Genomic DNA, 27519 nt, shown 5'->3' on the forward strand with positions numbered 1-27519 from the left:
ATTTGTCCCGCCCGAAAGGAACACCCTTTGACCAAAAGATCTTTGGGCTAGGATGCGTCGTATCTTGTTGTCCATAAGTAATGAAAATACCTGCATGTGTTTCAGCCGATTACGATATTCAACAACAAAAATTACAGGCATATAAGTCTCTTTCAAATTGGATGCAGGTCTATAAAATTTATTTAAAAGATTGCCCCATGATCAAATAACATAAATAACACATCTACACAGACACAGTTGCACCCTTCAATGTATAATCACTACTTTTAATAAAATTGTGTTAGCCTAATGGCTATTGCTATTGATTTTTTTCTTCACTAATAAGTTCACACTTTTTGAACTTTTTGTTCACTATTTTATGAATTAATGAAGCCTATTATTAGCGTATTAGAGCAGTGTTAGCCTAGTGGCTTCAGCGTGCGACTCTCATCCCTGAGATCGTAGGTTCGATCCCCGGCTGTGCACCAATGGATTTTCTTTCTATGTGCGCATTTAAGACTCGCTCGAACGGCGTGCGTCCGGCACAGAAGGCTGATCACCTACTTGCCTATTAGATTAACAAATGATTATATAACAGATACAGAAATCTGAGGCCCAGACCTAAAAAAGGTTTTAGTGCCATTGATTTTTTTATTTTTTATTATTAGCCTATTAGAAGAATATTGACAGGTTTTTTCAATATGCAAAATCTGTCTTATACCATTGCAGTAACTACCCTTAGATATCTATTCCATATGTAAACAATATACTGACGTTTGAATTAAAAATATTAGGTTCGTTTTAAATTGTGTCTTATTTATATACAGCTAGGTTGAATTTCGGTTATTTCGGTCTTGTTAAGCGCTTTTTGTTTGAGAAACGTCTTATGAACGATAATATTAAATATAATTCTCATTTTATTAATTTATATTTTCGTTCGAATGTCGAGCGCATGTAGGCTTTATCGTTATATATTGTCAGTTTCATAATTGTTCTAGTCTGTGAAGGTTGTGGTTTGAATAGATTAAACTTAATACAATAAAATATTGTTTATTACGGTAAGTCTATAATATTCGTTATATTTACTAATAGTTATTATAAATATGCAATAATAAAAATAAAATTGGTAATATTATATTCTTGTATTGTTTACGTAATTAATTAAAGATAATCGTAATATTTGCATTTATAGTTACTTAAGTTCTAATTGGTTTCACATAGTTATTTTGACATTTTTTTTTAATGTGATAGTGGTGGTAGCTTATGGCCGTCTCGACTTAAGTGTGTTATCTTAACCTGTGGTTTAATTGCAATGTTTTTCTTCACCGCACGAGCAAGTTTTACCCATTTAAATGGATCCATTATAATAATAATTTATTTGCTAAGATAGTGGTACAGTGGTTAGATCGATCAACTATAAATATCCGCAATCAGTCATATATAAATAAGCATGCAAATGTCATATCAACTTATACAATGTCTTATTAAGAACATAAAATAATGTCAAAGTTAAGTTATTTACAATTGGTTCAAATCTAAGGTCCAAATATGTTATAAAGGCGTATATGGAAATGTATTTGTATATAGGTAAATGTATTTGCCTAGTCCACTGCCCCAATGTAGGTTATTTTGGCCCCATAAAGGTGTATGATTGTTTTAAGTCTACATTGCTAGAAAAAATATAAAATCATTATTTAAGTAACAAAAGTTAACTAAAAATTACTATGTCATTATATATTTCTTTATAAACATATATATTTGATCATTGTTGTGATTATAGTTCCGTGATATAAGTGTACAAATTTATAACTCGTGCGCATTTCATGGTTATATACATCTTTTGAATATATTTAAAAAAGATAATAATAAACGGTTCGGCCTTTCCTGCAACCTCATTCTCTTTGAAGTACAGTCTCATGGGCTGTGGGGTTTAAGTTGGCGCCTGGTAGATAGTACCAGTGACACCAGAACTAGTGCTTTCCTCGCTCAACGGATAAGTATCGCAATACAGCGAGGAAATGCTGCCAGCGTTAGAGGTTCACTGCCACGGGGACCAAACTTTTAAAATTTGTTTTGATTTTCTTTTTATTAATTTTTAATTATTAATATCAAATTCACCTAATGTTTTTAATTTTTATGACATTAATGTTTCGTTTTGTTCGTGAATTTTTCACTTAACTATGACGAAAAGTTGGTTATAGGGTTTTTATTTATTTTTCGTACTGTAAAGATGAGTGAATCTAATGAAAAAATTCGATACATTTTAAGAATTTACTACAAAAAAGGTAAAAATGCAACGCAAGCCGTGAAAAAAATTTGCGATGTTTATGGACCTAGGGCAGTGTGTGAGAGTAGCACAAATTTGGTTTAAGCGTTTTCAATCCGGAATGCTTGCCAAATGGATGCCATTTTTGAAAAAGTAGAGCAAGATCGGCATATCAGTAGTTACGACGTAGCTGAAGAACTGGGAATTGGCCATAAAACAGTTTGGCGCATTTGAAAAAAACCGGGTACACAAAAAGCTCGATATTTGGGTAAAGTTACGATTCATTAGGTTTCTTTATTACGACGTAATTAAACCGAAGCATTTTTGAAGAAGCTGATAACTGGTGATGAAACGTGGATCATGTACGACAAGAACGAGCGAAAAAGGTCGTGGTCAAAGGCGGGTCAGAATTTACAGACTGTGGCGAGACCCGGGTTAACTCACAACATGGTGATGCTGTGTGTGCGTTGGGATTGGAAAGGCATTATTCATTGTGAGCTGTTACCACCAGGCAGGACCATTGATTCTAAACTCTATTGCGAACAACTGATGAGGTTAAAGCAAGAAGTTGAGAGAAAGCGGCCGGAATTAATCAACAGAAGGGGTGTGGTTTCATCATGATAACGGTAAACCTCACACATCTTTAGCCATTCAGTAAAAATTAAGAGAACTTGGCTGGGAGGTATAATGCCGTATAGTCCTGACCTTGCACCTTCAGATTTCCACCTGTGTCGGTCTCTTAAGAATTCTTTAGGCAGTGGCAGGCGGTATTTTGATCAGAAGCCCCAAAATTTCTATAGCAATGGGATCATGTCCCTATCTACAAGATGGCAAAAAGTTATCGAACAAAATGGTTCCTACATACTTTAGCTAAATGTTAATAAACTAAATTTAAAAATGTTGTCAATTTTCTTAAAAAATGCGAGTAAACTTTTTCCCCAACCTATTATTCCGTACTTTAAAGTTGCGGAAGAAATGCTTTGAACTAACGGCTAAAAGCTGGCAATGAAGCTGTCAGCTTCCTAAAGTCGAGGATCGATTTTCGAGGAAGAAATTCCAGCAGTATCACCTCGAGTCCGTTCCACAACTGAGCATTTTTAAAATCAGTTTTTACCGTGCAACTTCAGTATGTGGAACCAACTTACACTTAGGTTTCTTCAAGAAAATAGCTTACTAATTCTTAAAAAGCCGGCATCGCATTTGGAGCTTTGAGAGCGTCCATGGTCCATCACATAACAATAGATACAAATAACAACAATACAATAACAACAACAATTAAAATAATTTATTTAAAGTAATTCTTGTTTCCAAAAATATGAATTACCAATTGCATTATATAGACTTCTAAAGTACAGTGTAAGTGATAAAAGAACCTCCCCTAACGTTTAAACAATACAAAAAAAAATCCTATACTAAAGGTTTTTTAGAAATCGAGAAAATACGCACATTTACTAACACTATGAACAACAGTGTTCTATGCGAAATATTATTTATATTATAAATGTTTTCGGAAAGCTGGCTTGGTCGAGTTCGACTCGCACATGCCCACTTGATTGGACGTTACAATTAATTTCTCCAAGTAATATATAGATTAAATAATCTTACATATTTATTCATTAATATGAATTAGCAATTAGCTCACAAACCGAAATTCCTCGTTCTTATAATTTACTCTTTAACAATTCATTTATGTAAAGGATATGTTGTATAAATAATACAAAATATTCGCAGAATGCAGCTAATGTGACATAATGAAGCCGAGTAAGAAGAAAATTCGACAATTAAGTCGACAAGACTTTTGTACGTATTTTTTTATTTATTTATTATAACATTTATTAATAATTTAATATATATATATATTAATAATTTAAATTACATTATATTATATATATAATATAATGTAATTTAACACCAGTTGCGTCATTTATTTTTATGGGATTTTATAATATTGTTACGAGCTAGGGGATCGGATAGAAAATGCCGTAGATTTCTTCAAGGGTTTATTTCTTGAAAAATCAATGAGGAATTTATGGGCACAAAATTAATTGCAGAGATTCACTAATAACACACAAAAACACAGTCACTAAATACTTCACTTATGCACACTTCACACAGTACTTTATCACTTATATTCACTTTATTCGCACTTTATCGCTTCGGTGTTTCTCTCGTGTAATCGCATTCAAAACTAAGTCACTAGTCGCGTTTCGGCTGGCTTATATATCCCTGGGAATAATTCTAAACAATATTCGAGAACTTTCTAGGCGGGCTTGCTACTGAGTAGCGATTGCACAATTCTAGAACGTTCGCACTCTTTGTCTCTTTCGCACGTTGCTCCGTCCTTGTCGTACGGCGTTCTAGAGTGCTCGTCTAGTTTCGAGAAAGTTCTGATCTTCTCTCTCTCTCTCTCGTATCATTTCGTCCTTGTCTCACACCTAGAAAGTTCGGTCTAGAATATTCCTTCATCAAAGGGGTATAACTAGGCCTGAAAACGCCTGAAAACGGGTCTCCTGAAAACTGCACCACTCGACTACACATGTTCTGAAACTGACTGAAAAAATGTTTCAGCTTCCTGAAAACTAGGGTAACATTATGGAAATTACAATTAACTAATATGTGATTGAGCCTCTCCTGAAACGGTCAGAAATCATATTTCAGCCTGCTGAAAAGTTCTCTAACTAGTGGAAAAATCTAGAAACATTGTAGTCGACCCGTCTTCGTAACACTACCCCCTCCTTAGACATGCTCGTCCCGAGCATCATTACTCCCTTTATAGGTGGCCATTATCTTTTCCCATCGAGTCCGCGGATCCTTAACAGCTGCACAAGCTCTACATTTCTTGATCCAGTCTTCTACATCTTCACGATAATGTATCCAATAAAACATTTCCTTAACCTTCATAAGAGTCCGTTTTACTCCTAAATGTCCACTAGACAAGTCACTATGACACATTTCTAATATGTCGCGAACCTTGAATCTTGGCACAACAAACTGCAAATGATTGCCTTGAGCATTTTTCAATTTGCGACATAACACTCCATTATGTAGAACTAAACTATCCCATTGAGCCCAGTAACTCTTAGTAGTGGTACTTGTTGATGCAACTTTACACCATTGTGGCTTGACAGCTGAAGATTTCATCCAGTCCAGAATTGGTTTAATGTCAGAATCTTGATGTTGCTCTTCCTGAATTAATTTACCACACCAATCTGGACTAATCGTATCCGTTCTTAGTATCCTCACTGGTTCATTATCCCTTCCATCCTCTTCGTTAACTTTATCGCACGGTCCTTGAGACACATCATCTGAACTCCTTAGCTCTCTTTCATGAGTAGATAACATGTCAGAAAATTTCTTTAATTGTCCCTCTGCGTTTGATAGAAGTATTGACAGGGCTTCCTTATAGTTATCCAGAACTGTTCGAACTGCGTTCCACTCTTGTTGATTACTAGCCTGTCCGTCCACATTGATTACTCTACAGGCGTCATAACTACTTTTTGAAGAGTTGCCTTTAAAACAAACTTCCTGCTCTCCACACTTGAACATTCCCTTTTCCAGATCTATCTTACACTTATAATACTTCATGAAGTCTAATCCGATTATGCAGTCATCTACTATGTCGGCAAGAACAACCTTGTGTCTGTATAAACTTCCACCAATCTTGAAGGTTGCGATACCTTCTCCCCGGTCGGTTATGCGCTGACCTGTTGCCGTAACAAGCTGTACAATTCCTCTAGAAGGGCTTTTATAAAATGTCTTCAAAAGCTGGTATCTGATCACTGTTCGTGAAGCTCCTGTATCAAGTGTCAGATCACACTTAGTGCCATTGACTTCTCCTTCGATAACTAAGGTATTCCCACGTCTAACCTTCACATCACCTCGGAAGTCTTTCTTAGGGCACGAAAACCTCATGTGCCCTACTTCCCCACAGATATAACAGGTTGGCCCTCGTTGACCATTAGCTTTTTCCGTGATAGCCCTAATGCGGTAAGGTTGAGGGTCTTTCCGAATTGCCTCCACCTCCAACGCATGGGCTAGAGCATCCTTAAGTTCCTTATGGTGACCAAGGTTCACAGCTATTCGAATTTCACGGTCTCGAATACCGTCGACAAAAGCTTGAACCAACATCTTATCTGCAACATCTGGTGAGGATGCGTAGGCCTTCCTTACCAGCTTCTCTATTTCTAGTCCCCATTTTTGCAAACTTTCATTTGTCTGCTGTATTCTATCCTTCAATTGAGCCCTGTAAACGTGCTCTAAATGTGCGTCTCCATACCGTGATTCCAGGGCATCTAGCAGTTGCTTCAACGTCACCTTACCTTTCTTGGTATCTAATATGGAGAGGGCTTCGTCTCGCAATCCCAGAATAAGGGCGGTAACTGCTTGATCGTCAGTCCACCCGTTTGACTGTGCTACAGTCTCAAATTGAAGCTTGTACGCGCCCCAAGAAGATGTACCATCAAAGGGAGGCACTTTCACATTTCCAGGTGGTGCTACAGTCGTGACAACACCAGAGGTCTTCAGGCATTGGATTTCATTTTCTAATCCAAGGATACGTTTATCCTGCTTGGATTCCAAATTCTCGATCTTTTCATCTACCTGTATTTTCAGGTCACAAAGTTTTTCTCCTATACGGCGAGCCTGCTCCTCTTGACGTCGTGCCTGCTCCTCTATCACGCGACGTGTCTGAGCCTGTTCTTCCATCATTTGGCGTGTATGTTCGTCTTGACGGCGTGCCTGTTCTTCTTGACGGCGTGCCTGTTCTTCCATCATTTGTTTTGTCTGTTCTTCCTGACGGCGTGCCTGTTCTTCTTGACGGCGTGCCTGTTCTTCTTGACGGCGTGCCTGTTCTTCAATCATTTGGCGTGTCTGTTCTTCCTGACGGCGTGCCTGTTCTTCCTGACGGCGTGCCTGTTCTTCCTGACGGCGTGCCTGTTCTTCCTGACGGCGTGCCTGTTCTTCCATCATTTGTCGTGTCTGTTCTTCTTGACGGCGTGCCTGTGCTTCCATCATTTGCTGCAGAGCAAGGAGGATGTTGCCATCGTTACTTTCACTCATCCCGCGGTTCGCATCGAAACTTTGTCACCGGGCGGCGTCGCGTGCTGATTGCGCCCTTGTCTGCACTCCCTCCGCAGCTGAAGACTCTGCCACAGACTCCTCTTGATTCTCCCTTGGAGTAATTGGCATGTTTCTATCCCACTTCTGACACCAAAATGTTACGAGCTAGGGGATCGGATAGAAAATGCCGTAGATTTCTTCAAGGGTTTATTTCTTGAAAAATCAATGAGGAATTTATGGGCACAAAATTAATTGCAGAGATTCACTAATAACACACAAAAACACAGTCACTAAATACTTCACTTATGCACACTTCACACAGTACTTTATCACTTATATTCACTTTATTCGCACTTTATCGCTTCGGTGTTTCTCTCGTGTAATCGCATTCAAAACTAAGTCACTAGTCGCGTTTCGGCTCGCTTATATATCCCTGGGAATAATTCTAAACAATATTCGAGAACTTTCTAGGCGGGCTTGCACTGAGTAGCGATTGCACAATTCTAGAACGTTCGCACTCTTTGTCTCTTTCGCACGTTGCTCCGTCCTTGTCGTACGGCGTTCTAGAGTGCTCGTCTAGTTTCGAGAAAGTTCTGATCTTCTCTCTCTCTCTCTCGTATCATTTCGTCCTTGTCTCACACCTAGAAAGTTCGGTCTAGAATATTCCTTCATCAAAGGGGTATAACTAGGCCTGAAAACGCCTGAAAACGGGTCTCCTGAAAACTGCACCACTCGACTACACATGTTCTGAAACTGACTGAAAAAATGTTTCAGCTTCCTGAAAACTAGGGTAACATTATGGAAATTACAATTAACTAATATGTGATTGAGCCTCTCCTGAAACGGTCAGAAATCATATTTCAGCCTGCTGAAAAGTTCTCTAACTAGTGGAAAAATCTAGAAACATTGTAGTCGACCCGTCTTCGTAACAATATGAACAAAATAACTGTTTATTTAATGAGTCGCGTACACATTATAGAAACTAATTTAACCTTTAAATAATTTACGAATAACGAAATACTAAAGTACAAACAATTTGACAGACTATTAACATTATATTTTGTTATTATTGATTTGATTTGACGTATCTTTAGGTAAGATAATTGTCTTGTCTGTGGTTGGTCTGCTGTTTATGGTCGTCGCAATTTTAACATGCATCTGGGATCCTGCACATATATTGGCTATACATGTAAGTACAATTAAGTATTAATGTTTACATTGGAAACGAACAATTAAGGACAGACACATAGAGACAATTTTTTTTCGTTAAATTTAGATTCTGCAAACGAAACGACGCATTGTGTCGCACGCTGTGTTAAAACTACAGATGTTGTTGACGGTCCGTCTTTTGTTTTATGTTATTTTACTATTTACATTTTGTTGCTATAAATAGAGTACAATTAAAATAATAAGATCTCGTCCAGACAAAAAGTTTAATTAAGTTAATTTATAACGAAATTTTAATTAAATAAAGTGAGCGCAAGAAGTGGAAAACTACAAAAGAAAAAATAGTTATTGAATGGACAAAATAAAGCAATTATAACATATGTAGGAATTGAAAAGCAGGCAAGGCATTTGACGATAATTTCAATTAAATCAGTTAGTACGAAAGTTAGGGATACGATGTGGACAGATATTCTTGCGCAGTAGAGCTTTAAAGCAAGATTTAGAAGCTAAGCAGATAGGAACAGGAAGTGATTACAATAGCCTCGCTGCCAAAATTATTTCGGGACATTCGGGATATTTAAAAAAATTATGTGAAATCATTTTCCAGATGGTAAGACTATCTAAGGGCTCGTTAATGTACAACATTGTGACACAAAAGGATTATCCCTGTGCATATTATGATATTTATGTATTTAACGTTACCAATGGCGATGCCTTTCTTTCGGGGAGAGAGAAGAAGCTGAAAATTGAGGAGGTGGGGCCATTCCGATACCAGTAAGTCGTGATTGAGACGCGTAGCTGACTCCTAAATATGACGTCAAAAACGTAACGTAATATATAACTGTCGTATAACAACCGAACCGTCATTAACCTTAGGGTCGGTTCAAATCTAAGGGAAAATGCGTCGAGTGTATCAGCGTGTTTATTCGGTCAAAATAGGCCTGCCACATAACGCTTCTAGTAAGTCTTTACGTTTAACATCTACAGAGCGGTTGCGACATTTATATGTTGCAGCCAACTAGCTTAATTAGCGGTTCAACCAACTGCCTTTTAACAAAAGCGCCGTTTAACTAACGGCCTGAAAGATACTCAGCCGTAGCGTTTGTTACAACATTTAATAAACTGGCTGGCCAATGCTTAAGTCAATCGTACGATACATCGTCATTATTTGGCATAAAAAAAAGATGAAATATGACATTAAAAAAGATTTATTTTAAAATTAAATTGCTTAAGTCAAATTCACATTATCATCATTAACCTTTTCAATTGTACTTGTTGTTTTTTCATGAAACTTTGGAATACACCATCAAATATGTGGTTTGCTAACGCCACATTGACAATTACAAGAGTTTCGTTTTGAGTTTGAGAGTGGCAGGAAGTGGAACTAAGTTTAAATTAACAATCAACAGGCCAGGCAAGTAATGAAACGTCATCGATCCAAGCCTAGCTGTTTGATCAACTGGCTGACTATCTTTCAGGCCGCTAGTTAAACGGCGCCGTTTAGTTTAAAGGCTAGGCTTTCAATTGAACGGCTGATTTAGCTAGTTGGCTGCGACATATACATAATATTTTGATGAATTCCTTACGATTGTAAAATGTTTCATAATTGAAAATGATATGAAATTTCGCCCTGCTATTACGTCGACCGTCAATGTGTTGACGGAAACGGAGTAACGACGCCCTTTCATTCCTTGAGTGTGAAAGGTCGAGGGTTTTTCTATACATTTGTCTGTGTGTCATTTGTCAATACTCGACGGATTTTCCGTTATATGAACCGACCTTAACCGTAAGTTCTCATATAAACCGTGTGAGTCGCTATGTCTATTGCTTTTTACAGCCTTTTGTTTTATTCCTATAGATTTAAATCCAATTAAAGTGAAATATTTTTATTTGTTACGAGAATTACGTTCGGTGGCGGTTGTTGTATGGAGATAACACACAATGAGGGTAGAGGGATTTCGATGCTAACAAAAACAAACTTGGCTTATCTAAGGGTTCATAAATCTAAATGACAAAAACGAAAATGTAAAAATTCAATTTATAAGTTTGGTAAAAACTAAAGGGTTAAATATTGGCTTCAAGCGTGCGATGATTGTTCACATTTTGTTTACGCTTCTAATAAGTAAATAAAATATACCTAGGTAACACTGAAAATGTTTAGAAAATAAACAACGGCTTAATGTAGAAAGTTGCCAATGGTTTTATTGTTTTTCGAAGTAGTCTCCGTTCCTCTCTATACTTCGGCGCATTGGATGGAACCACTGTGAAAAGCAATGGGCCCATGCTTCCTTAGGAGTATCTTCGTTAGGTTCATTTTCACGTGTAAAAAGAGTTTTAGATTTGCCGTCAATTCTCAAAAACAAATGACAAATGAATGCAATATACTACATTAGGTTACCAAAGAGTTCTAAAATTGAAATTCAAAAAAGTTTGAATTAGCAATGTTTCTTACTGGCCCGTTCTTAACATTTTCAGTGTTACCTACGTAAATATGTAACTTAACAAAAGTTAGGTTACATAACTCGAGGTACGTAATTTGTGATATTTTTAAATTGTATTATACCTCTTTGAGCTTTACTTTACCTAACATTGGTTTAACCAATATCCAAACAGATCGTAAAATATACAGTCAAAGTATGTTATAACGACATCGAAGGAACTACTCATATTTGGTCGTAAAAACCAATAGTCGTAAGGTAAAGTATCTAATACTTTTACCGGCCTCGACCTTTGATTTTGGTCAATATAACCGGTATGTTGTTCTAAACGATGTCGTCGTAAACGGTTTAGACTGTAACACAGTTTATTATTATCGTCAATTAACAATCATAAGGCAGACAGACAAGAACAACAATAGTTAAGCTTATTTTCTTGTCAGTTTAAATTTAAAATTTGTTGAAAGTCGTTTCACAACTCTCTGTGTTTCAATTAGTGGTATCGCGCTATGATTTGTGCTTTCATTGAATAAGCTTTTCGATAGTCATACCGTTCTTGCTGCGTCTCGATTATTAAGATTATTATTTTTATGAATTTTCATTACTTCAATGAAAAAGCCTTTCGATTATTAAATAAAACCACTATTGAAATTAACATCAGTATATTGTTGAAAGATTCGTACGATTGATAAAAAGCACCAAAAATTCATGTCCGCAAAATATTTTAATGATATTTTAATTAAATTTACAGAGAATTTCGGACCAATACGAATATTGACCTGGATATTGAGAAAGGAATACTGAAATATACGCCCAAAGTCGATATTAGATTTATACCAGAGTTTTCAATCGGTGATCCACGGGATGTAGAAGTTCAGATGCCTGATATGGTACTGTTGGTGAGTAGTATAATATTTATAAAACAGCTAAAGGACTACTGGTTAAATTTAATTGTTGTTTAAATTATATATTTATGATGATTACACAATATTTATCTACCAGTTTGTACCTACCTCTCCTCTTAATTCGTATCCTACACGCTTATTTTTGTGTATTTGAAGCCATATATACGATTTATTCTTTGGTGTTCAGTTATGCTGATTATTAAAAAGAAAAAACAAGCAGTTTTTAAATATTTCCCTCAAGAAAAGTTCTCCTCTTTGGCTTTTCTTTCTATCTTTAAGATTCAAACTTATCAAATTTAGCTGATGTACTTGGTAGCTTAAAAGGTCGCATGTCAATTTGATAACCAAAATTTTTGGAGCCAGTTAAAACATTTTCAATTTATAAAATACCATCCGTATCACCTCGACGTCCGTCGTTCCACAACTGAGCGTTTTCTAAGGCAGTTTTTGCCGCGCACCACCACTATGTGGAACCAGCTGCCCACTGAAGTATTTCCGAACCAATTCGACTTAGGGTCCTCCAAGAAAATAGCGTGCCAATTCTTAAAAGGCCGGCTACGCACTTGCGAGATTTCCAGCAATGTATGGGCGGTATTATTTAGCATCAGGTGAGCCTCCTGCCCGTTTGCCTGCTATTACATAAAAAAATGTCTAAAAAAACAAACCAGAAAGCTATGATTATTATTTCAAGGAAAATTTCACTGACGACATTTCTATGTCTAAGATGCTATACTAACTTGCAGGCAGCTGCATCACGGGCGGCAGCTCACGCAGTTTTCGTTCAATATTTTTATAACATAGCAGTGAAGAGTTTGATGAGGAAGCCAATTCGGACCACAACCGTACATAATGTGTTGTGGGGAACGAACAATGACGCAATAATGCAACTGGCAAATACTTTTCTACCTGGAGAATTTGATTTTAAAACATTTGGAATATTGCATAAGGTAATTTTTTATACGCTCATCCTTACCAGGGAACCAACACGTGAACACACAGAACGCTAAATTAAAAGAAGAAACTAAAGAAAATGGGTGAAGATCAAATTTTCAACCAAGTATTTATAGTAATACCAATCGGTCGGTCTAGATGCCGCTAGAAACATGCCGTGGAATGTGACCTCTAGCGTGGGCATTTTGTTTGGAATAAATAGTTCATATGTAATTTATATGACTTTTATGTATTGTTGGGACGAAAGACGAAGTTTATATAAAAAAAAACAGTAGCGCTTCAACCATTTAGGTCTGTGTCACAGATTTTTATATCTGTGTCTTGATAATTTATTTTTCTTAATAAGAAAGTAGATGATGGCTTCCGCGTCTGATACACGCCGTTTTCCCTATCAGGCATGCAGGCAGGTTTATAGTGATGTTTTCCTTAACCGTACGTAAATGAGCACATATAATAAAAAATAAATAAGTTTTTAATATTATTTAATCGAATCTAAATCTCTTAACGTAAAAAACAGAAAAACTATAAGAAAAGTTGGAAAAAATCGTGAATTGTTATTGCATTTTTGGATATCTTATTAATACTCATTGTGCGTCAAACTGCTACTAAATATTATTACATTATTCACAAGTACTTTTATCATATGAAGTATAGGAAATAATATTATTGCAATTAAATTTTATTTAAAGGTTTTTTGATGGAAATTTCGTGTTCTTTGCTAAAAAAATTAAGACCTCACAACAGTAAATTTACATATTATACTGTGCAAAAATTCGTTCGACAGTTACTGAGTTTATCGCGGTCATAGGGACAGATGCTGCCAAAGAACTTCATTTTTAATTAAGTAACCGTCTATTGTGAAAGATGCCTGGCATTGTACTCGGTGCGTTAAATAGTCCTTCATAATTTCATACACATTCATTTTACAGAGTCATTGTTACTTAAAAACGCCTTTATATTATATGTGAATTAATTCTACGTAATAGATAAGACCATAATGTATTGCTATTGGACACTTAAATCAAACTCAATCACGTACACTTTGTAAATTATTTATTTCTTTTATTTATTCATACTTAGTTACGTTTATACAAAAACCAATAACAAAATACATGAAAATTATAAGGGATTCAAAGGGCGCTAAATTAGTCTGCCTAATGATCGGCATAATTACGAAATAATTTCTTTTAGTGTACTGCATTTATTGTAATTAAGTTTCATGAAGTTTCTATGACACGAGTCCAGGACTGCAAGATCGTTTTGCAACGTGACGCAGCCAGTAATATTTTGAATCCGTCTTTAGAGCTTCTATCATCGCCGAAGAACATAGCTATTGTCCTTTTCAGAACATTGGGGTAGGACATTAATAAATTCGACGAATACTTAAATGATCCTAATCCTTGGGATTGATTTGCTCCAGTTCAAACAATTTGTATGACGCAAAACTTAGCGATTAAAAAGAGTGGTAGAACTGCCCGCTCTACGCTCTTGACTTGCGAACTGGTAGTAAATGTAAATTTACAATTAATTTAACTTCTTTTCTGACGTTCATAAGTGTACTTTTTACCTACACGAATAAAGTTATTTTGTGTTGAGTTTAAAAATAATAAAAAGCAAAGGTCCTAAATGTGACTACAGAAGACTCTTTAGACCACTTTAGACCAGTGACGACACACATCTTGGCGTTTTTGTATATAATTTTAAAGTTGTCCTCAATTGTCCATAGTGACACAACATCGGAATCGGGCGGTACAAAAGCTCCACAAAGTTAATTACTTACTGTATAAAATCGTAAGTAACGTTTATGAGTGTCTTTTTTTCAGGTACAGAATAGTGGCGATACGAACTTCGTAATTAAAGCTACAGATGAAGAGAAATTTGAGATTATCAGCTTTAATGGTGAAAAAGGCTTATCAGCAATGGGATATGGCACCCAAAAACAGTAAGTTTTGTCTAAATAATACAATTTTAAAGCATGTTTTTTTTCCGTAACTAAATCTTTAATAAGACTTGTATAAAAATATATAATAATTCTCAGTCATGTACCATAATTTGATTGTATTAGCAAGCATATCTTGTTAATTGGATTTGCCAGATTTCTACGAGTCCCACGAGCTTTACATTGTTTTCGGATTTTGCAAACCTATACACGATTTTATCCGTGGTAAGAATCTTCGTGACCGTGACCAGTCTGGTCAAACTTAAGAGATAGGATAGCTTAGATCTTTAATTATAGTCGCAATTTTATTTTATTGCAAAAAAATTGTCTATAATTAATTGACAGTCACAATTATCTGTTAATTCCAAAAGATTCTAATAGATGTCGATACTTTTCGACTAGATTGAGTAACTAATCAATAGATGGCACTGCTATGGTAAACCGACAAATGTGTCATATAAGCTACAATCCAATATCATGATTACCACGTGTTATTGAGGCTAAAGTATAAATTAAAGTTATTTTGTAGTAAACGAAATACCGTGAAATTCAATTATTTCTAAAATACGCGTCCCGTTGTTTGTCCTCCATGGACTCCTTAACTACTTAACCCATTTCAATCAAATTGCACACCATGTGCAGTTTGATCTAGCTTAAAAGGTAGGATAGCTTAGATATATATATAATTCTAGGTCCCTTAAACGGCTGGACCGATTTGACTGTTTTTTTTTGTATGCGTTTGAGTGGCCTTTGATGGTTTAGATTCACAAATCAGCCCGGAAGATGGCACTGCAGTCGGTATTTTAATACTTTGTTTAATATCCTAATCGCTTGAAACATTATGCAGGACAACGTCTGTCAGGTCCGCCAGTATTATATATAGATTAAAAACTGACTATATAAATCTTGTACCCTTCGTTATCATTTAGTAACGTTTCCAAGATATTACAAACAATTGTTCATTCAGCCTTGTTTGCCAGGACACTTGCCTTAATACCGTATTGCTATTGTATACTTACAGGAGTCGATGCAACACATTTAAAGATGCATATGAAGGTCTCTCCTATCCCATAGACATTACCAAAGACACCCCTTTACGGTTATATCGCAATTCTCTCTGTCGATTAATAGATTTAGAGTATTATGGTACGCGGTCCATAGATTATGGACCTGAAGCCTATGTGTACAGATTTAGAAGGGATGCATTCTCAAATACAACAGAAACAGAGTGTGCGTGTCATTTACCTGAGTGCATTAATGGGGTTACCGATTTGGCGCCATGTTTTTATGGTAAGATTTTTAATACTACTAGATAATACTTTTAAATGTTCGTTTATAAGTTATTTTTAAAGCGTTTTTAAAATATATTTATTGTGAGACAGCCGACTCAAACACAACAATTGACACTAAATTAAAAATAATTCATTTAGGTTAGTGTTCTATGTACTAAGAACTGTGAACGTTAATAAAGAAATACATATTAAATGCTTCTACATTTACTGCCAGTTCTCAAATCAAGGGCGTAGAACGGAAGAGAAGAACTGGCAAAAACTCTTCGCCACTCTTTTTAAAGTTATTTGTTTTATAAAATGTTTGTATGAATTTGCAACTATAACACCAAGTTCAATCACTAACACCGCAGCCTGCAGCTAACTCGGACGTGGTTTGCGATGGATCCGCTTCCACAATAGCCTTCAATACTTCATTATCAACTTGGGTCTCAGGCCGTCCACGGGGCTTCTTCAGCAGGTCGAAATTTCCAGAACGAAAACGTTGGAACCAAAAACGAACTGTGTTTTCTTTTGCAACATGACCGCGTTTCCGCAGCACTAGTGCCACGGCGGAACTCGCAAATAATGCGATACTTTAAGTTTTTTTTTTCTATCATTCAATATAGTAAATACCATTATCTTTTCAGATATATGCATTATCTAAAAAAATATATCTAGTAGTAGTAACATGGTTGTGTGTGTGAAGAATTAATTTTAATTATTTTTAAGATGTGACAATAAAAACAAATCCTCTGTATCCTCTGTTTTTTGGGCTCTCACGATCCTGATCTAGCCTCATGGCATGTGCTGGTTTAGCTGGAGATACCCTTAAGGTATCTGTTGTCACGCTGACTATTATCATTTATTTAACATGGTTTTTATTGTGTTTTTTTCTGTCATTTATTAATTATCAGACAATAAGTCACGGAACGAAAGGGAAATTATACTTTCTTAATTGAACTTAAAAGAATAGTTCAATATACTTTTTATCTTTATATACGCGTAAAAACGTATACGTTATTTATTTATTGTAAGAATATAGTATAAAAATAATATAGTGTATTATAGTTTGCATATTCTGCCACATATAATGGCGTGCAAACTTAGTTAAATAGGAATTTTAGTTTTACATTATGTGTCATATCAATAAGACAATTCTTAAATTATTTGTGTCATACATATTTATTATTATACGTTACCAAATTAATATCAATTAAAATATTTCACGCAAATAATCATTTACTGAGTAATAATGTTTTTCCAAAAGTAGTATCTTAAGTTGATTTGTAAATTATAATCTTTTAGTGATTTTGGTAAATGATTGCAAACCTTGATTGCCATACAAAAGGTGTTTTTCCTAAAAATTAATTATTAATAGATTAATTTTTGGCACAGCCAATTTCTCTACAAGTCTACTTCGGCAGATGTTTATTCCCGTTGACTTAAATGCATTATGTTCAATGTTTAAAATATGTTTATGTTTGTTATCAGGAGCGCCTTCGGGTTTATCAAATGCTCACTTCTTGCACAGTGATATGAAAGTCTCAGAGCGACTGGAAGGAATGAAGCCCGACGAAGAAAAACACGGAAGTGAATTTGTCATAGATCCGGTAAGTATTTTAAAAATAATTTAACAAGTCATTTACACAATAATTTTAAATAACAAAATACTTATCTTAAATTATCGTGATTTATGTGCCTTTTTACTTTTTTTTAGATTAGTTTGTTTTTTTTTTGTTTCCTGTTTAGTTTTGTCTTAATAACTGTATGACATCTATTTTTGAACATCTTGCCAATCTTATGTAATTTAATACTTTTTTTCCTTTACTCACATTGGTTGCCTGGAATAGATCGCTCGAAAGCGATAAGGCCGCCAGTTGCCCTCCTTTTCATTTAATTATGTTCATTTTTTTATATTGTTACGAGCTATTCATGTTTATTTCTTCAAAAACCAATGAGGAATTTATGGGCACAAATTAATTGCAGAAATGCACTTATAGCACACAAAAGGGGTATACCTAGGCCTGAAAACGCCTGAAAACGGGTCTCCTGAAAACTGCACCACTCTACTACACATGTTCTGAAACCGACTGAAAAAAGGTTTCAGCTTCCTGAAAACTAGGGTAACATTATGGAAATTACAATTTTCTAATATGTGATTGACCCTCTCCTGAAACGGTCAGAAATCATATTACAGCCTGCTGAAAAGTTCTCTAACTAGTGGAAAAATCTAGAAACATTGCAGTCGACCCGTCTTCGTAACAATATTGTAATGTAACGAAGTGTTAATAAATAGAAAAAATATGATTGCAAGAAGTCGGTTCCACCGTGGCTACTGTACCTCAACTATGAGAATACGGAATAAATTATAACCATAACAAAATAGTAGCACATTCAGGAATACATACACAGACTCACACACATTCACGTACTCCATTCCTCCACTCCATTATTATGTTAATGTTGCAACCTGTTATCCATGTATAATAATATTTTTTTAATAAACATAATCCACACTACGTTTTAAACTGGCGATTCGAAGTAGTGGGGCCTGATGGCTTGTAGGCATCAGTGCCACACAAACAGGAATTGATTCCTATTGTTACGAAGACGGGTCGACTGCCATGTTTCTAGATTTTTCCACTAGTTAGAGAACTTTTCAGCAGGCTGTAATATGATTACTGACCATTTCAGGAGAGGGTCAATCACATATTAGAAAATTGTAATTTCCATAATGTTACCCTAGTTTTCAGGAAGCTGAAACCTTTTTTCAGTCGGTTTTAGAACATGTGTAGTCGATTGGTGCAGTTTTCAGGCGTTTTCAGGCCTAGGTATACCCCTTTGATGAAGGAATATTCTAGACCAAACTTTCTAGGTGTGAGACAAGGACGAAATGATACGAGAGAGAGAGAGAAAAGATCAGAACTTTCTCGAAACTAGCCTGAGCACTCTAGAACGCCGTACGACAAGGACGGAGCAACGTGCGAAAGAGACAAAGAGTGCGGACGTTCTAGAATTGTGCAATCGCTACTCAGTAGCAAGCCCGCCTAGAAAGTTCTCGAATATTGTTTAGAACTATTCCCAGGGATATATAAGCGAGCCGAAACGCGACTAGTCGCCTTTAGTTTTGAATGCGATAACAAGAGAAACAGCGAAGCGATAAAGTGCGAATAAAGTGAATACAAGTGATAAAGTACTGTGTGAAGAGTGCATAAGTGAAGTAATTAGTGACTGTGTTTTTGTGTGTGTTATAAGTGCATTTTTGCGTATATTTTGTGCCCATAAATTCCTCATTGATTTTTCAAGAAATAAACCCTTGAAGAAATCTACGGCATTTTCTATCCGATCCCCTAGCTCGTAACAATATTATAAATAAATTTGCTTTATTTTGTGCACTGTAAGTTTTGTGAGAAATAAAGACTGTTTAATGTATGTATCCGTTACGTGATCATGTTTTCCATCTTAATAGATAAGAGAGGATAAGCACCATTAGAAAACCACAACTACGGTAGATATAGAACGTTAATTTATTCTTGCAGATACTTGGTGTTCCGCTGTCAACAAAGTTTACCGTCCAAGGCAACTTGATAATGGGCGATGTTAGCTTCAACTCAGATGTAAAAGTTTTCGCAAATATGGTTGTACCTTTGCTGTACTTCAAAATTGTAAGTACATTGTATAAACGGACCCTTATGATAGCTTTAAGGACCTTTATTTAAACCGTTTTGTATATTCACTAATTAAGGCACCAATAAGTAGACGTTACCGAAATTATTGCACTTAAACGGTCCTGTACCTATCTATATGTCGCAGCCAACTAGTTTAATTAGCCGTTCAATTAACAGCCTAGCCATTTAACTAAACGGCGCCGTTTCACTAGCGGCCTGAATGATATTCCAGATAAAACAGCTAGGCAAATGACTTGGATCGATGACGTTTCATTACTTGCCTACCCTGTTGACTGTTAATTTAAATTTAATTCCACTTACTGCCACTCGAACACAAAGTCGAAAAGAAACTGTCATTATGGCGTCGGCAAACCACAACTTTGATGGTGTTTTCCAATGTTTCATGAAAAACAACAAGTACAAATGAAGAGTAGTGACAATAATAATGAATTTGACTTAAGCAATTTAATTTTAAAAGAAGACTTTTTTTATGGTCATGTTTTATCTTTTTTATTTGTACCAAATAATGACGATATATCACACGAATGGCCTAAGCATTAGCCAGCCAGGCTGAATATCTTTCAGGCCGTTAGTTAAAAGGTGTCGTTTAGTTAAAAAGCTAGGCTGTTAATTGAACGGCTAATGAAGCTAGTTGGCTGCGACATATATATGATGTATGAAGCTCATATGTGATACTCAAATGTGTATTTAAAGAATCAAAATTCTTTAATAATCCTAAATATTCTTACAAAAATCTTTGAATCAAAATTTAAGCTACAAGTAAAACTAACTAAATTAACTAACTCTTTTCCACAGACTAGCAAACGAATTAAATAAAACATCAGTTAACAGATAATATAAATAATCTAAAGAATCTAATGTAAGAAATATAATTATTTCTTATATTATATAAAATATTGCATATAAATAATTAATATATTCTAAGACTTGATAATTTGTAAAGTTAAATCAAAAATAAAAATAATTTATAATGTAATAGTATAATATAGTAATTATATCAAAACCTTTAACTAAATAACTAAGCTTTAAAAAATATATTATTATATAATTCAATTTACAAAACCTCCATACTATTTAGACAAAAACATCATTTAGCCAAACGGAAATGAAAGACTTATAATTATTTAATAGGCGTGTGAATTATTGCAATAGTTATGTATATATATTTAATGTTATATGAAACTACTTATTGCAGGTACAGCCGGAGATGCCGGAATATTTTAAAAGTCTTTTCTGGGCGGTGTACGTAATTGGACCATACTTCAGATATGCTTCAATAATAATACTATATTCAACGTCTTTATTGCTGTTATTTAGGGCTATTAAATTGTATTATAGTTCGGTTGTGACCACCATTCAGTTTCCAGCGCAAGAATTACTAATAGCAGAGAATAATGAAAAATGCCATTAATTAGTGTATGTTAAGCTTTATAGCTTAAAGTATTTTTTATAGAACAGAAGGCAAATGGGTAGGAGGCTCATCTGATGTTAAGTGATACCGCCACCAACACTCATGCCAGAGGTGAGGTGAGAATTGGTACTTGAACTTGGTATTGGAAATCGAATTGGTTCGGAAATACTTACATAGGACTTCGTGGCAGGATATGAAATTCACCCGTATTACATCGATCGTTTCACAACTGAAAGATTTTTGAGGCACTTTTTTCCACGCCCAACAACTATGTAGAACCAGCTATCCACTGAAGTATTTCGATCGCGTGATTGTTAAATCAGTTTACGTTTGATTCCCGCGCTGTGTACGATGCTTAAACTTTCCCCCACTCCCTTGTTTAATGCTCAAGAACTTTGACGGTATCTGTACCAATTTTTTATTAAGGCCGACAAAGCTTGTGAGCCTTTTAGCTGTGTGAGTCCAGTACTGCCGTATAACTTAACATCAGCCTCCTGCCTTGTCTTTTGTTCTATAAAAAAGTGTGGGTATTCATAACCAGAGTGTACCACAGAATTGTATTTAAATTTGTAAGACATTTTTAGTTAATATAATGCAAAACATGTGATTTTGAGAAACGGGTGTAACACGTCTTACTTAAGAATCGGACATATACCTGTCGCACCCAACTAGCTTAATAAGCCTTTTAATTAACATACTAGCCTTTAACTAAACAGCGCCGTTTGACTAGCGGCCTGAAAGATATTCAGCCGTAGCGTTTGTAACAACATTTAATAAATTGGCTGGCTAATGCACATGCCATTAGTACGATGTACTGACCATGTGGCAGAAATAAAGATGATATATCTGACATAAAGAATATTTCTTTAAAAATTAAATTGCTTATTAGTCACAGATAAATTCCCATTATTATTGACACTACAAACAATAACTACTATGGAAGAGCCAGCCGAGTACTTTGGAAAGCACCATCAAAGTTGTGGTTTACCGACGATTGACAGTTTGAAGAGTTTCGAGATTGATAGTGGAACTAATTTAAATTATCATTAAACACACACACACAGGCTAGGCAAATTATCCGATCCAAATCATCTAGATTTTTGATCAACTGGCTGCACATCTTTCAGACCGCTAGTTAAGAGGCTAAGCTATTGATTGAACGGCTAATTAAGCTAGTTGGCTGTGACGTACCAACCACATTGGACTAAGGTCCACGGTATTATTAGCAACCCAAATATAAAAAAATGTGATACTTATCGTTGTAAGGTAAACGAGATAAGGAACATAAAGTTAATTTAGTACAAGGATATAGTTTTTATTAGTACGCGTTTAGAGTTTTAATTGAAATGTGTAATGTTATACATAAGAAGATCCATCTTATAAAAACATAATAGTAATTAGAAAATCTAATATAAAAATTACGTTAAAGTAATTGCCATAGTACCTCTCAGTGTAAGTAATTAGTTTTTAATAGACTTTCAACGAATATGCAGTATAAAACTCATATTAGGCATAAGATGTAAACAATAGATTTCATCATAAATTATGGGTAACCAAATTAGGAAAGAAATGTTTAGTTGTCGTCTTTGCGAGAAAAGAATTGGAATCCAAATAGGCGCAAAGAAAACAGTATACATTTATTTATAAAAGCTTGGCCAAATTTTAATTAATTTATTATGATACACTTAGGTATTTTTTATAAAATAACATTAAAAAATACCTTTGTGCTGGAACTATATATCTTGGGAATTTTGGTCTTAGTGAAAATCTATTATGTGGACGGAATTTTTACTTTGGCATATTTAAAAATAGTGCGAACGGAATTGCATTGAGGAGAATTGCAACATCGGTTAAAATAATTGTAAAGTGGAAGTATTTTTACTCAATAAATACTTTTCATACCTGTCTTAATCTTTAATCCTGACGTGAGTGTGTGGTATTCAAAAACTAAATTACTCATAAAAATACCAATAAATATCTTTTATAATTAATTGAAATAAAAACTTGAAAAACTAAATTTTCGACCACTTCTCTTCAGTGTTAAACAAGATGCAGAAATGATACAATATTTTTTAATGTATTATAAATTATTTTTTTACTCCAGAGCACAGTCACGGTTTCCCATAGCTGAATTTAATTAAATGTGTAATAAACGTATGGTATCTCGGAATTTTACATTGATAATAATGCCTTCTATTATTTATTTACACTTTGTTACCATAAAATACAAAATTATACATATAAAAAAGCAAAAAAAGCATTAGAAGCAAAGCGGCCTTATCGCTAACAAGCGATTTCTTCCCTAATATGGAGTGTGGTACAATAAGTGCATAATTAATTTACAAAAAAAAAACTCAAAATAACATGTGACTATAACTAAAATTAAATAAAGTAAAATCTAAAGAACAAATATAAATAATATATACAAATACCACAGACATGTAAAAGCTAATCCAAAGGTTAATTGGGTAATAATTAATATATATAAGTAATAGCCGATTACGAGGCAGAAGAAAAATTATCAAAAAGAAGATTTAAAGATTGAGCTTGTCTAATATGAGTTGGTAAGGATTCCATAGTAGGATCCTTTGCACAGTAAAGGAAGAGTGAAAGAAATCAGTTTTATGAGTAGGAGTTTCAAGAATTTGATTGCCTAAGGAACGCAAGTCAAAACTACCGCCAGAGAGGAACATACAATTTTGCTTTAAGTAAATACGAGTTTTAGGATTAAAAAGAACATTATAGAGAAGTTGTAAAATGTCTTTTATTATTCATTATCATGATCATTTATTTTTATAGAACAGGGAACAAACGGGCAGGAGGCTTGCTCTTAAGTGATACTGCTGCACATTGACGTCCTCAATGCTTCCTGAGAGCGATGCCGGCCTGGCCGGGATTACTATGCTCTTTTCTTGAAAGACCCTGTCAAATTGATTCGGAAATTCCACAAAAAAATGTATTACATCACTTTGCTCAATAGTTTGCGCAGGATACGCAATTCTTGAAAGTCAGCAACGCACTTGAAAGGAACAACGAGCCGTCTGGCAGTGTCCATTGGCACTTAACAGTAGGCAGTCTCCTGTCTGTCTAATAATAAAAATAAATAAAAATTAATGGGTATTAAGCCGTCCTATAGTATTAATTCGTATATATTTTAAACAACATGGTTTACCGTTATTTATGGTTATTTACATTGAATACCGGTTTTCAGGTTTTAGTTAGGGAAATAAACGATTTACATCAGGTGGTGAATAAAATGTAACCTCTATAGTTCGACTTGTATATTTGTTTTTCATAACTATAAGCAGTATCTATGACAAAAGAGAAAAATCATAAATTCGAGGCGCCTGCAATACAAATCATAGCAAATATGTATGACACTGACATAAAGTTTGAAGTAAAACGAGTTCCATAACAACATTCGAGTTAGTAGAATTACTTATCATCGTGTAGGAGCAAATTTCAAACATTTGTAGTAGCATAAGACCGACTTACAAAGGTCACAAGGTTTAAAAATAACCAAATGTTTAAAACAACAATGAATACTTTTATTATTACGGCTTAACAATCTGATGTTAAGAATTTGATACTTACATGCAGCTGAGTTTCATTATCGGACGTCAAGGCAGAATACAAAATACCATCCGTATCACCACGACATTCGTCGTTCCACAATTGAGCGTTTTTGCAGGCAGTTTTTGCCGCGCCACCACTATGTGGAACCAGCTGCCCACTAAAGTATTTCGAAACCAATTCGACTTTCCTTCAATAAGAGCTTACCTTTATTATTCTTAAGTTCTTAAAAGGTCGGCAACTAACTTGCAAGCCTTCTGGCAATGTTAGTGGCGGTATCACATAACATCAGTTGAGTTTGCCTCCTTAATAGAAATATTAACGCAAAGACACTCCTATTACATAAAAAATATTGAATTCAAAGAAAATCTCGCTACGGGGACCAATGTCGTAAAGCACTATTGCGATTGTTTTAATGTTTTTTTTCCATTTTTGACTTCCTTTGTTGAGCAAAACATTTCACTTTCCTCTATATATGTGTTCCCAAACTGGGGCAGTATTTACAAAGTTCTTTTATAATATTTATTATAAGTATGTAGGTTAAAAGATTCTATGGCTTTTGATTACGGAAACATTGGAGGCACAAATAGGGATTAATAATGTTCTCCTTCAAAGACATATATATCAACAGAACTGACAACCTTACGTGCCAGCAGCGGAAACTTCTCCAAATTGCCGCGGATTTTATCTAACAATAATTGAAATGGCGTATATACGAGGGCAAGAGACGGAGATGAAAAGTCATGGGTACAAAGGTGTATTTTGATATCCGTAGAAAGATGTTTTGGAGAAGATTCTACGTGAGCTCTAAGTGTGAGATTGGTAATGCTCTATCTGAGGCCAAGTCTTACTTTGGTTTTCAGCGCCAGTGGAAAGTAAGTAAAGAAAGTAAAAGTAAGTATTTTATTTATTTAATTATTAGTAATCTTACAGCTAACATACATATTATGAAACAAAACACTTAGACAATACAGAAAGCCTAAACAGATTACATAGAATAACAATATATATGAAGCAGAAAACAAATAAGTACATTAATGGACCTTTAAACAAAAATTTAACAATCGAAACAACAAATAATACTTAATATTTAAAATTACTTTTACTTCACGATGTCGTCATACCTTAACGTTTGTCACATTGACAAAATTAATTCAAAAAAAAACCTGTTTTAATGTATACATTAAAACAGGTTTTTTTTTTGAACCAATGCACCCAAAATGTATTTGTCATTGGCTCATGTGGCAGATTTTTTTAATAGCTATAATTGTACAACAAGCTGTAGTTGTAGTGCTGCGTTTTCAATTGACACCGCCTAAAAAAGACAGATATAGGGACTATATCATTTGCTCGTATCTTCCTTTAAGGCAGAAATGCTTTTAGAAACCTTGTCAAAGTGTAAAAAATAAAAAAGGCAGACATCTAGCACTCGAAGATTTTTTTTAAGTTAAAAAAAATTAAATGTGCGCTAAGCAGAACTGTAGTGTTGCTTAAAAAAATTTTGGGAACTACCACAGAAAAATAGTCTGCCACCATCGTCGCGCTGCGTTTTCTTTTGTGTCGACAAAAAAAGTGTGCTTATACCCTTTGCTCGTGTCTGCCACTTTGACATTATTTTTATTGCTTAAAAAACATTAATAAGGCAGACACCCAGGCCATTGATATTCCGACAGCAGACCGGTTGACTTTTTTGAATGTTATGTTATGTATGTATGTTAATTAACCATAATACTTCTCCACAGATTCGTGGACTACAACGGACTGGGTACACCATGAGCTTTCTTAAAATAATCTAGATGATATGCTGGTCACTTTAGGTTCCTAAAAGTCAATGACATTATTGTGTACCATGATCCTCTATTAACTGAAACGTATTGGCATGACGATAACTTTGTTTGTGGTTTCAATGTCAGTTGCCTGGACAGATGATTCTATAATCATAAATATAAGATTATAAACAATTGAACACTGCCTGAGGAGATCTTTTTCTATCCTGATGTCGAACTACATAAAGTAATTATTTATAATATTTCTATATATATATATATATCTTATTTAAGAAGAACTAGGCGGCGGCTATTTTTGCTGTTTTTACCTATAGCTAAAGAGATTGCTTGTATTATTCGTTGAGTTATATTTTAATGCAAGGAATAATCGTTGGAGAAGTCCATAGACTTTGGTAAAATAAACGAAATCAACGCAGGCGGGAGCTGGTTTAAAATAAAATATGATATTTTAGGGAATTATGTGTTTTGCATGCCTCGTCTGTGCAATTGTTTGTAGGTACACTGAAATCTTCAACGAGTAAAAGTTGTTAATCTATAGCAAATAGTAAACTCGACATCCTCGTAGTCGGTAGACAGGCATTGTCATCTTGTTAATCATCTCCGTAGATTCTTTAATAATTTATTTATATTCACACTTTTTAAACTCAAAATAACCTATATATAACTATAAATAATGTCCGAAACAATTGAAATTGTATTCATACAAATGAAATAAATGTGTAACAAAACTAAAACTATATAAAAGTATTTTTTGTAAACATATACAAGGATATATACTAGTTAAATATAAATATGCATAATAGTTATATATAATTAATAAAGATCTTATTTTATACGACAAAGGTTCATTATTGCGTGTCCACTGTCATAAGTACAAAATTTACAGAAAGTTTAGTAATTTTAAAACAAATTACGGGTACCGTATTTTGGTCCACGATAATATTATATTCAAAGAACTATTAAAGATGGTTTTTCGAATTCATTAATACATTATTATTTAAGAGATTCTTGAAGTTTGGCCTTGAGAACAGGAAAGTAAATAATTATGACTAGAAAACATATTTTTTTTATATTTATTCGTTAGCGAT

At 34.6% G+C, this 27519-nt stretch overlaps 1 protein-coding gene across 2 annotated transcripts; it reads left to right on the plus strand.

Annotated features, from left to right (window-relative positions):
- Positions 1 to 951: 951 nt before the first annotated feature.
- Positions 952 to 23010, plus strand: LOC123708638 (scavenger receptor class B member 1-like). 2 transcript variants are annotated; one of them, XM_045659448.1, is made up of 11 exons: positions 952 to 1037; positions 3977 to 4045; positions 8398 to 8492; positions 9078 to 9244; positions 11657 to 11804; positions 12554 to 12757; positions 14585 to 14703; positions 15722 to 15990; positions 17463 to 17581; positions 19511 to 19636; positions 20856 to 23010. In XM_045659448.1, exons 2-11 carry the CDS (start codon positions 3997 to 3999, stop codon positions 21069 to 21071), a joined length of 1512 nt encoding a protein of 503 aa, XP_045515404.1. In that variant the 5' UTR covers positions 952 to 1037; positions 3977 to 3996; the 3' UTR covers positions 21072 to 23010. The 2 variants fall into 2 exon arrangements, with proteins under 2 accessions (XP_045515404.1, XP_045515405.1); XM_045659449.1 differs by lacking the exon at positions 952 to 1037 and adding an exon at positions 2252 to 2871.
- The last annotated feature ends 4509 nt before the right edge of the window (positions 23011 to 27519 follow it).

Source organism: Pieris brassicae, chromosome 4, assembly GCF_905147105.1.
Source record: "Pieris brassicae chromosome 4, ilPieBrab1.1, whole genome shotgun sequence".
NCBI classification, from domain to species: domain Eukaryota; kingdom Metazoa; phylum Arthropoda; class Insecta; order Lepidoptera; family Pieridae; genus Pieris; species Pieris brassicae.